The 12,443-nt window shown below is 42.4% G+C and overlaps 1 protein-coding gene across 1 annotated transcript; it reads left to right on the top strand.

Annotated features, from left to right (window-relative positions):
- Positions 1 to 548: 548 nt before the first annotated feature.
- Positions 549 to 10,143, top strand: LOC141408730 (uncharacterized). Its single transcript, XM_074018132.1, has 3 exons — positions 549 to 629; positions 3,818 to 3,906; positions 9,330 to 10,143. Exons 1-3 carry the CDS (start codon positions 549 to 551, stop codon positions 10,141 to 10,143), a joined length of 984 nt encoding a protein of 327 aa, XP_073874233.1.
- Positions 10,144 to 12,443: the final 2,300 nt, after the last annotated feature.

Here is a 12,443-nt window from a genome sequence, read left to right on the forward strand (position 1 = left end):
TTGCCACATCCAGAAGAATGCAACTGGACTCCTATCTCTCACAATATACAAGATGGATTAAAGGCTCAATTATAAGACCTGAAACTATAAAAATTCTAGAAGAAAACCATGTGGACATTGATCTAGGCAAAGAATTTATGACTAAGGCCTCAAAAGCACAAGCAACAAAAACAAACATAGACAAATGGGACTTAATGAAACTAAAAAGCTTCTGCACAGGAAAAAAAATCAATCAGAGTGAACAGACAACCTGCAGAATGGGAGAAAATATTTGCAAACTATCCATTCAACCATTCAACAGGGGACTGGTATCCAGAATTTATGAGAAACTCGAACTACTCAACAACAACAACAACAAAAGTGGGCAAAGGATTTGAATAGACTTTTTTTTTAAAGAAGACATACAAATGACCAACAAGCACATAAAAAAGTCTCAACATCACTAATTATCAGAGAAATGCAAATTAAAACTACAGTGAGATATCATCTTACATGAATCAGAATGGTTATTATTAAAAAGTCAAAAATCCTAACAGATATTGGCAAAGATGCAGGTCACATTTCAGACCCCTCCAAGGGCAGCTGAAGCAATTGTTGTACAGAATCTTCCACTCTTTCCAGCCTCCAGGGTGAGACACAACTGTATATTCTAAAGGGTGATAACTGATTGGAAGGCTTTCCATCTAAGAAGAGAGAAGTAGCTCCCACTCCAGCCTGTGTGTGATCTAGGTGCTGGGAGTCCAGAGGCAGACATGACAGGAAAGTTCTGGAATATGTGAACAAACATGGGTACACAGAATGGCAGAGCATGAAAAGGGATAATATGGTTGTAAAGCAAGACAGTACAATAGAAAGGCTCTTGATATCTGCAAATATGTGTCTGTCTGGTTTGTCTATCTGGTAAGAGGGGTTGGTACATTAGACTGGGAAGTGAGGGAGGCCTCAGTAAGCAAAAAGCTGCCATGTGAAACCCTAGGGAAAGTGCTTCTCAGTGTTGACATTCACACTGTGATGGAGCGTGGATATGAAGGATGGGATTGGGGGTGGTGGTGGTGGGCATCGTGTAACGTCTTGATCGTGTAACGTCTTGGAGAGGCCAAGAGAGGCAGAGGCAGGGGCAGGGTAGAAAAACAGAATCAGAGCAAACATTGTCAGTTGCAAATTATCACTTTTGCAACACTGAATTTTCTTTTTTTTCTCTCCTTTCACTTACCTTGGCTGTTTAGTTAATATATTTTTATAGCGCCATTTTCTTTCCTTTCCTTTGCCTGTTTATCTCTACTTTTAACATCATCCTTGTAAAGTCCCACCTTCCTCACAGTAGTCAGGCTTCATCAGCATCATGGGGAAAACAATATTTTTCCTTGATTTAATTTTGGAAAGAGTCTGACAGAAGGAGTGAGTGCTCTCAAATGCTGAGTCTGTTCAGTTCTGCTGAGTCCTTAGGAGTCCAGTTAGGCCTTCCTGGGCCATCACTGCTTGAAGCCCAATTATGTGATTTGTCACATCTTCCTCTAGACTATACTCATGCCTAAAGAATCACAGTCCTTGAAACTTCCATTTCCTGAGTTAATTTCCCAGAAATTAACTCCCCTTCAAGGATCCTCAGGAAGAATCTCAGGAAGAATCTAAAAAAGGGTCCTTGCAGGGAGTTATTTTCCGGTTAAATAAAACATCTGCCATCTTTTCAGAATATAGACTTTTCCTTCTCACCGTAAGAAACGTGAGCTTGTTCTGGGGAGTGATTTCTTTGATAGGTCCCAAAGTACAGGCAATGAAAACAATAATAGACAAATGGTATTGCATGAAGCAAAAAAACTACTGCACAGCAAAGGAAATCATTAACAGAGTGAAGATACAGTCCACGGATTGGGAGAACATATTTGCAAATTATACAGCATAAAACGGGCTAATATCCAAAATATACAAGGAATTCAAACTACTCAATAGAAAGAAACAAATAACTTGATTAAAAACTGGGCAAATAATCTGAATACACATTTCTCAAAATACACACAAATGGCCAATAGATATTTAGAAAAATGCTCAACATCACTAAACAGGGAAATGTAAATAAAACCACAATAATATATTACCTCATACTGTTAGATTAACTATTACAAAAAAGGTGAAAGATAACAAGTGTTGGAGAGGATGAGGAAAAAAGAAAACCCTTGTACACTGTTGGATGAAATGTAAATTAGTATAGTCATTGTATGATTTGGCTGTGTCCCCATCTAAATCTCAACTCGAATTGTATCTCCCAGAATTCCCGTGTGTTGTGGGAGGGACCCAGGGAGAGGTAGTTTAATCATGGGGGCCAGTCTTTCCCATGCTGTTCTCATGATAGTGAATAAGTCTCATGAGATCTGATGGGATCATCAGGGGTTTCCTCATTTGCTTCTTCCTCACTTTCTCTTGCCTTCACCATGTAAGAAGTGCCTTTCACCTCCTGCCATGATTCTGAGGTTTCCCCAGCCATGTGGAATTGTCCAAGTAAACCTCTTCTTCTTCCCAGTCTTGGGTATGTCTTTATCAGCAGCATGAAAACAGACTAATATTGTAAATTGTTAACAGTAGAGAGGCATTGCTGAAAAGATACCAGAAAATGTGAAAGTGACTTTGGAGTTGGGTAACAGCCAGAGGTTGGAAGAGTTTGGAAGGCTCAGAGGAAGACAGGAAAACGTGGGAAAGTCTGGAACTTCCTAGAGACTTGTTGAATGACTTTGACCAAAAATGCTGACAGTGATATGGACAATAAGATCTAGGCTGAGGTGGTCTCAGATGGGCATGAGGAGCTTGTTGGGAACTGGGGTAAAGGTGGCTCTTGTTATGTTTTAGCAAAGAGGCTGGTGGCATTTTGCCCCTGCCCTAGAGATTTGTAAAACTTTGAACTTGAGAAAGATGATTTAGGATATCTAGTGGAAGAAATTTCTAAGCAGCAAAGCATTCAAGAGGTGACTTGCACTCTGTTAAAAGCATTCGGTTTTATAAGGGAAGCAGAGCATAAAATTTGGAAATTTTGCAACCTGATTATGCAATAGAAAAGAAAAACCCATTTTCTGGGAAGAAATTCAAGCCAGCTGCAGAAATTTGCATAAGCAGTGAGAAGCCTAATGTTAATCCCCAAGACCATGGGGAAAATGTCTTCAGGCCATGTCAGAGACCTTCACAGCAGCCCCTCCCATCACAGACCTGGAGTCCCAGGAGGAAAAAGTAGTTTGCTGGGCTGGACCCAGTATTCCCATGCTGTGTGCAGCCTAGGACTTTGACAGAGCAGGAGCATCACCATCGTGGATAAGCACCACCATTCTAAAGTTCCCCTTGATCAAAAACTGCCTAAATCCAAAGGGCATCAGCCTAATGGCTAAGGTCAGCATGACCATAAACCATAAATGACTTCTCTGACCACAAACATTTCAACCATAAGATAAACCCCTCCCCAGAGAGATGTCAGCCCCAAGATAACCTCCCCTTCTACCAGAGACATTCCAATCCCACACTAAACTTCTCCTCCAAACAGAAACATTCCAAGCCTATGATAAGCTCTCTGACCCTAAAACCAACAAATGCTCTTAGTCTGTGAGAGAGTGTGCTCCTGACCAAAATCATCCAGAAGCCCCTCTCAGGTTTATTCTCCAAAATAAACCATCCTTGACGGGTGAGTCACTTTTCGTGTCTTTGACGGGTGAGTCACTTTTCGTGTTTCTTTCTTCTTTCTTTAACTCTTCCACCTCTGGTTGCCCACAATGGGTATTTTGCTCTCTTCCCTCCTCCCTCATCCTCTTCTCTCTCTTTCTCTCTCTTCCTTGTGCAGCTCCAGTCCAAGGGGCCCTTTGCCAATTCCAATCAGAACATCCAACATTGGATACTAATCCAGCTGACTGGTAAGATCCACTCTCTCAGGTCAGCTGTCCTGGGTCCTTGGAGGACCAGTGGGACTAAGCTAGAAGAAATCTTGGAGATGCCCAGTTTCTCTTCAGCTTGATCATCCTCTTTATAAAGAGGATTCCAGGTTTCTGTTTTTTATCTGGGGATGCCTAGAACAAAAACGGACACCCTCAGCTTCCTCTTACCAGTCCACATGGGTGTCAAACAATCCCACTTTCCTAAGTCCTCTCCATTGGGCTGTCTTCTTCACAATGTTGCCAAACTTGGCTTATGGGAAGCATAAAGCCAAAGCATTTGCTTTTTTATTGCAACATGGCCTGGCCCCAGTACAAATTAGATAATGACAGCCAATAGCCTGAAAATGGCACCTTTGACTTTCAAATTCTCAGGGACCTTGACAACTTTATAACCAGGAACAGCAAATGGCAAGAGGCTCTCTATATTCAGGTTTTCTTTTACCTTAGATCCCAACCTTCCCTGTGCTAAACTTGCGCCCCTCATGAAATCTTTCTTCTTAATGAAAACCCTCCCTAGGTCTCTCCTTCCTCTGAAACTCCTTCCTCCAAAACCCCTTCCCCTGAAACCCCTTTGATCCTGCAGATGAACTCCCTCCATATTCTTATCCCCCTGCATCTGCTCCTCAACCTGTCTGAACCCTCCACTTCAGTGACCCCTCCTGCCCCCAAGTCTCAGCCCCAAACCCCACTCCTCCTCCTTCTCCATTTGTTACCTGTTCAAAAACTGCTCCAACCAGTCAAACCACCTCTGTCATTCTCCCTCTTCAGGAAGTGGCTGGGGTTGAAGGCATTGCTTGTGTTCATGCCCTTTCTCCACGTCTGATTTTGTCGCAGATCAAACAGTGCCTGAGATCTTTCTCTGAAAATCCCCCTCATTAGTGCAGCGAATTCCTGCACATAACCCAATCCTTTAATTTAATGTGGCATGATATTTATATAATTCTAACCTCCACCCTCACCCCTGAAGAAAAACAGCACTCGATTTAATTAAAATGAATATTCAAACTATGAGCATATTCAAAAGGTCTTTATGTTTTTCTCTTCCTATGTTTGTTTTCATAGAAAAGGTTTTCCCAGTCAACTGAATTACTTTTCTCCATTCTGTCTTGCCACTCTTGGTGCATATATGAAAAATCCTAAAATGACTTCTGGTGGCCTGGGATTCCTTGGGAAAACAGAAAAGGTGCCACAAATCCCGTTTTGGGAAAAATCTGTTTTCCTTATGGAACCCCTGGAATTAAAGATGAATAAGTACCTCTCAAAATCTGTCTTTGTCTTCCAACTAGACTTGTTTATTAGGCCCGGGAAACTGTTTTCCTAGCCCTGTTCTTAATGGGTCTCACCCAAAGGCCAGTGATCCAATTGGGAAATTAGCCAAAAAAAAAAAATCTAATTACTGGATCTTCTTCTGGTTGTCTGTGTGGATATATATGTGTTATACGTGCAATGCTTATTTAAAAAGCTCTAATTAATTGACCTAAGAAAAATAAGCACTTAAATCAAATATATTTAATGGAAAAGTAAAACCTGTGGGAACTTTCAGTTCACGTGACTTGAATCTTTAAAACTTACTGGTACAGTAAGATTAGAAATGTCTTAAGAGTTGCCAGCAAACATTTTTGTTTACATTTATTAATCAAGTAATTTCATAGTTATTTCTGCCAAAGACTATAAGGTGTCAAAATTTGGCATAGAGGCCACAAAACTATAACTCAGTCCAAACACAATAATCTTTGCTTCTGTAATTTTTTAATAAGTGAAACATTAATATTGGTTTAATAAAGATAGCTATATCTTGAACTATTTAGTGAAATACCCTAACTTCTAATCTTGATAGTAAAGAAAAAAGAATTTATATAAAGAAGAATCTTACATGGTAAATTCTTGTCCTAAAGTAAATTAACTGATTGTTTAAGGAGAGGGATCTTTACAAGTCAGAAAGTCGAGGCATGTCAGAAATTATCCGTGTAAGTCATGAAAAATTTTATAAAAGGGAGGGTACTGACAAGATGGATGAATAGGAATAGCTCTAGTCTGCAGCTCCCAGTGAGATCAGTGCAGAAGGTGGGTGATTTCTGCATTTCCAACTGAGGGACCTGGCTCATCTCATTGGGACTGGTTAGACAGTGGGTGTAGCCCATGGAGGGTGAGCCAAAGCAGGATGGGGCGTTGCCTCATCCAGGAAGCACAAGGGGTCAGGGAACTCCCTTCCCTAGCCAAGGAAAGCCATGAGGGACTGTGCTGTGAGGGATTGTGGTGTGAAGAATGGTGCATTCTGGCCCAGATTCTATGCTATTCCCATGGTCTTCACAACCTGGAGACCAGGAAATTCCCTTAGGTGCCTACACCACCATGGCCCTGAGTTTCAAGCACAAAACTGGGTGGCCATTTGGGAAGACATTGAGCTAGGTGCAGAAGTTTTTTTTTTTTTTTTCATACCCCACTGGCGCCTCAAACCCCAGCAAGACAGAACAATTCACTCCCCTGGAAAGGGGGCTAAAGCCAGGGAGCCAAGTGGTCTAGCTCAGCAGATCCTACCCCCCATGGAGACCAGCAAGCTAAGATCCACTGCCTTGGAATTCTCACTGCCAGTACAGCTGACTGAAGTTGACCTGGGATGTGTGAGCTTGGTGGGAGGAGGGGCATCCACCACTACGCAGGCCTGAGTAGCTATTTTTCCCCTGACAGTATAAACAAAGCCTCTGGGAAATTTGAACTGGGTGGAGCCCAATGCAGCTCAGCAAAGCTGCTGTAGCTAGACTGCCTCTCTAGAGTCCTCGTCTCTGGGCAGGACATCTCTGAAAGAAAGGCAGCAGCCCCAGTCAGGGGCTTATAGATAAAACTCCCATCTCCCTGGGACAGAGCACATGGGAGAAAGGGGCAGCTGTGAGCACAGCTTCAGTGGACTTAAATATTCCTGTCTGCCAGCTCTGAAGAGAGCAGCAGATCTCCCAGCACAGTGCTCAAGTTCTGCTAAAGGACACATTGCCTCCTCATGTGGGTCCCTGACTCCCATGCCTCCTGACTGGGAGACACCTCCCAGCAGGGGTCAACAGACACCTCATACAGGAGAGCTTTGGCTGTCATCTGGCAGATGCCCCTCTGGGATGAAGCTTCCAGAAGAAGGAACAGGTAGCAATCTTTGCTCTTCTGCACCCTCTGCTGGTAATGCCCAGGAAAACAGGGTCTGGAGTGGACCTCCAGGAAACTCCACCAGATCTGCAGCAGAGGGGCCTGACTGTTAGAAGGAAAACTAACAAACAGAAAGGAGTAGCATCAACATCAACAAAAAGGATGTCCACACAAAAACCCATCCAAAGGTCACCAACATCAAAGACCAAAGGTAGATAAGTCCACAAAGATGAGAAAAAACAGCGCAAAAAGGCTGAAAATTCCAAAAACCAGAATGCTTCTTCTCCTCCAAAGGATTACAACTCCTCACCAGCAAGGGAACAAAACTGGATGGAAAATGAGTTTGATGAATTGACAGAAGTAGGCTTCAGAAGGTGGGTAATAACAAACTCCTCCGAGCTAAAGAAGCATGTTCTAACCCAATGCAAGGAAGCTAAGAACCTTGAAAAATGGCTAGAGGAATTGCTAACTAGAATAATCAGTTTAGAGAAGAACACAAATGACCCGATGGAGCTGAAAAACACAGCATGAGAACTTCGTGAAACATACAAAAGTATCAACAGTCAAATCAATCAAATGGAAGAAAGGATATGAGAGATTGAAGATCAACTTAATGAAATAAAGTGTGAAGACAAGATTAGAAAAAAAAGAATGAAAAGAAATGAATGAAGCCTCCAAGAAATATGAAACTGTGTGAAAAGATCAAACCTACATTTGATTTGTGTACCTGAATGTGACAGGGAGAATGGAACCAAGTTGGAAAACACTTTTCAGGATATTATCCAGGAGAATTTCCCCAACCTAGCAAGGCAGGCCAACATTCAAATTCAGGAAATACAGAGAACACCACAAAGATATTCCTCGAGAAGGGCAAGTCCAAAACACATAATTGTCAAATTCGCCAAGGTTGAAATGAGAGGAAAATGTTAAGGACAGGCAGAGAGAAAGGTCAGGTTACCCACAAAGGGAAGTCTATCAGACCAACAGCGAATCTCTCTGCAGAAACCCTACAAGCCAGGAGAGAGTGGGGGCCAATATTCAACGTTCTTAAAGAAAAAAATTTTCAACCCAGACTTTCATATCCAGCCAAACTAACCTTCATAAGTGAAGGAGAAATAAAATCCTTTACAGACAAGCAAATGCTGAGAGATTTTGTCACCACAAGGCCTGCCTTACAAGAGCTCCTGAAGGAAGCACTATATATGAAAAGGAAAAACCAGTACCAGCCACTGCAAAAACATGCCAAATTGTAAAGACCATCAACACTACGAAGAAACTGCATCAACTAATGGGCAAAATAACCAGCTAGCATTAATAATGACAGGATCAAATTCACACATAACAATATTAACCTTAAATGTAAATGGGATAAATGCCCCAATTAAAAGACACAGACTGGCAAATTGGATAAAGAGTCAAGACCCATCGGTGTGCTGTATTCAGGAGACCCATCTCACGTGCAAAGACAAACAGAGGCTCAAAATAAAGGGATGGAGGAATATTTACCAAGCAAATGGAAAGAAAAAAAAAAAGCAGTAGTGATTGCAATCCTAGTCTCTGATAAAATAGACTTTAAACTGACAAAGATCAAAAAAGACAAAGAAGGGCATCACATAGTGGTAAAGGGATCAATGCAACAAGAAGAGCTAACTCTCCTAAATATATATGCACCCAACACAGGAGCACCCAGATTCATAAAGCAAGTTCTTAGAGACCTACAAAGAGACTTAGACTCCCACACAATAATAGTTGGAGTCTTTAACACCCCACTGCACTGTCAATATTAGACAGATCAATGAGACAGAAAATTAACAAAGATATTCAGGACTTGAACTCCGCTCTGGACCAAGTGAACCTAACAGACATCTACAGAACTCTCCACCCCAAATCAACAGAATATGCATTCTTCTCAGCACCACATCACACTTATTCTAAAATTGACCACATAATTGGAAGTAAAACAGTCCTCAGCAAATGGAAAAGAATGGAAATATAACAGTCTTTTAGACCACAGTGTAATCAAACTAGAACTCCGGATTAAGAAACTCACTCTAAACCACACAACTACATGGAAACTGAGCAACCTGCTTCTGAATGACTACTGGGTAAATAACAAAATTAATGCAGAAATAAATAAGTTCTTTGAAACCAATGAGAACAAAGACATAACACACCAGAATCTGTGGGACATAGCTAGAGTAGTGTTTAGAGGAAAATTTATAGCACTAAATGCCCACAGGAGAAAGTGGGAAAGATCTAAAATCAACACCCTAACATCAAAATTAAAAGAACTAGAGAAGCATCTGGCCCCACCAAAGTGTTAAAAGCACACCAGAAAGAGAACTTAAACTCTGTGAGCCAGGCACCCAAACTATGTCTCTTACAAGCAGTAGGAGGAGTATTTGGGCCCATTCACATGCATGCCCCCTTCTCACTCTCAGATTTAAAACAAATAAAGAGCAGAAAACAAACAAAGGTAGATTTAGGGAAATTCTTGGATGATCCTGATAACTCTATAGATGTCCTGCAAGGATTGGGACAGTCCTTTGATCTAACATGGAGAGATATCATGTTGCTTCTTGATCAGACCTTAAGTTCTACTGAAAAAGAAGAAGCTTTAGCAGCAGCCCAGCAATTTGGGGATCTGTGGTACCTTAGCCAAGTAAATGATTGTATGACCCTGGAGGAGTTGGAAAAATTCCCCACAGGGCAACAGGCAGTCCCCACTGTAGACCCCCATTGGGATACTGACTCAGATCATGGAGATTGGAGTCACAGGCATTTGCTAACTTGCATTTTGGAAGGGTTGAGGAAGAATAGGAAAAAGCCAATGAACTACTCAATGCTATCCACAATTACACAGGGAAAAGAGGAAAACCCCTCCGCTTTTTTAGAAAGGTTAAGAGAGGCCCTAAGAAAGCACACCTCCCTAACTCCAGATTCTGTAGAAGGCCAACTTATTTTAAAAGATAAATTTATCACCCAATCAGCAGCTGATATTAGGAGAAAATTCCAAAAGTCTGCTTTAGGTTCAGAACAAAATTTGGAGACATTATTAAACTTGGCAACCTCAGTGTTCTATAATAGGGACCAAGAGGAATAGGCGCAAAGGAAAAAGTGAGATAAAAGAAAGGCTGCAGCCTTAGTCATGGCCCTCAGACAGGCAGATCTTGGTGGCTAGAGGGAACCAAGAGAGGAGCAGGCCAATTACCTTGTTATCAGTGCAGTTTGCAAGGACACTTTAGGAAAGACCGTCCAACAAAAAACAAACCGCCCCCTCACCCATGTCCAATATGCCAAGGCAATCACTGGAAGGCACACTGCCCCAGAGGACGAAGGCCTCCTAGGCCAGAAGCACCCAACCAGATGATTCAGCAACAGGACTGAGGGTGCCCGGGGCAAGCGCCAGCTCATGCCATCACCCTCATAGAGCCCTGGGTACTTTTGACCATTGAGGGCCAGGAAGTGGACTTCCTCCTGGACACTGGCACGGACTTCTCAGTTTTAATCTCATGCCTCGGACGACTGTCCTCAAAGTCCATTACTATCTGAGGAATCTTAGGACAGCCTGTAATCAGGGATTTCTCTCGCCTCCTCAGCTGCAATTGGGAGACTTTGCTCTTTTCACATGCCTTTCTTGTTATGCCCGAAAGTCCCACGCCCTTATTAGGGAGGGACATATTAGCCAAAGCTGGGGCCATTATCCACCCCAGTCCTAAACACCACCAAATTAATCGATCCCATAATCACCAATTTACCAGTCACACAGGCCTCAAATCTCACAAGCATAAACTTAAGCACGGCTCTCGAGAATACCTCCCAATATCAGTCCTGGATATCAATAACCTCAGGTTTCACCTGTTTAATTTCAGGCATTTTTTTTCATCTGTGATAACACAGCCTATTGATGCTTAAACGGCACTCCAAAAGAACTATGCTTTCTCTCCTTTCTAGCACCTCTCATGTCCATATATACTGAACAAGAGTTACAAAGTCTGCTTATACCCCAATCTTGCCACACGCGAGCCTTTATTGTAGGAGCTGGAATACTGGATGGGCTTGGGACTGAAATTGGAGGCATAACCTCCTCCACCCAATTATACTATAAATTATCACGAGAATTAAATGATGACATGGAACAAGTTGCCAACTCCCTGGTGACCCTACAAAACCAGCTTAATTGTCTAGCTGCAGTAGTCCTTCAAAACCGGAGAGCCCTAGACTTATTAACAGCTCAAAGAAGAGTAACCTGCCTCTTCTTAGGAGAAAAATGTTGCTATTTCATTAACCAGTCAGGAGTCATTACTAAAAAGTCAAAGAAATAAGAAAACAGACAGAAAGTAGAAAAAAGGAGCTTGAACACTCAGGGCCCCGGAATATGTTTAACCAAAGGATACCTTGGCTCCTCTCCTTTCTAGGCCGTGGGACAGCCATCCTACTATTACTCGCTTTGGGGCCTTGCATCTTTAACCTCATTGTCAATTTTGTTTCCTCCAGAATCGAGGCCATCAAGCTACAAATGGACTTACAAATGGAACCTCAAAAGAGTTCAACTCACAGCTTCTACCGAGGACCCTGGATTGACCCACTAGTCCCTCACTAGCCTAAAAAGTTCCCCTCTGGAGGACACCACAACTACAGGGCGCTTTCTTCTCCCCTAATCAACAGGAAGTAGCCAGAACGACCGCTGCTCAGTTCCCAACAGCAGTCGGGGTGTCCTGTCTAGACGGGGGACTGACAGGAGGTGCCTGCTGGGCTTCCTGGGTCAAGTAGGGGCTCAGAAAGCTATGAAACTCACTCATTTCCTGCATCGGGACTTACTTTGGTCCTGCATGAATAATACTGAAGACATACGCTTAAAATATTCCTAACGTCAGAATTTGTGCATGTGTTTTCTTCCCCAAGAAAGCTATAAACAGCGAAAATTTTGCTGTATGCTTCCTGGTGTCCTCTCTCCCTCTCTCCCTTCCCCCTCCCATGAAACTAAAAGGAATGTTAAAAGCCCATTTTTCTGTGACCAGCAGACCTTATCTATGCTCCCAATTCCAACTCCTTGTAAACACAATTTGTAAAATCCTATGAGATCTTGTCTCCTTTGTCATGCCACAGCAAGGTTATAAAGTATATAAAACTTAAATTACAATTCCAGTTTTCCTCAAGATCTGAGCCATGTTAATTGTCTTTGTTTCTCGCTCTGGTAACATCTTCCTGCTGCACGTATTTCCCACCTTAAAGAGTTTAAAAGGTGATTGAAAAATCTAACACTGGCTACCCGCTCAGGACCCCTTTCATGCTGTGGAAGCTTTGTACTGTCACTCTGCTTAATAAAGACTACAGCGTTTTTTCTCTTTGTCTGATCCGTGTCTCTCATCGCAGGCTGCTGCCACACCAAATCTTTGGCGT

This window comes from Macaca fascicularis, chromosome 16 (assembly GCF_037993035.2).
Source record: "Macaca fascicularis isolate 582-1 chromosome 16, T2T-MFA8v1.1".
Lineage (NCBI taxonomy): Eukaryota > Metazoa > Chordata > Mammalia > Primates > Cercopithecidae > Macaca > Macaca fascicularis.

Excerpts from the sequence above, each read along its gene's own strand:
- LOC141408730 (XM_074018132.1), top strand. The coding sequence starts at position 549 with ATGCAGGTCACATTTCAGACCCCTCCAAGGGCAGCTGAAGCAATTGTT. Across the intron at positions 630-3,817 it reads CACTCTTTCCAGCCTCCAGG|CTCCAGTCCAAGGGGCCCTT; the intron begins GTGAGACACAAC and ends TTCCTTGTGCAG. Across the intron at positions 3,907-9,329 it reads GGTAAGATCCACTCTCTCAG|AACTAGAGAAGCATCTGGCC; the intron begins GTCAGCTGTCCT and ends CAAAATTAAAAG.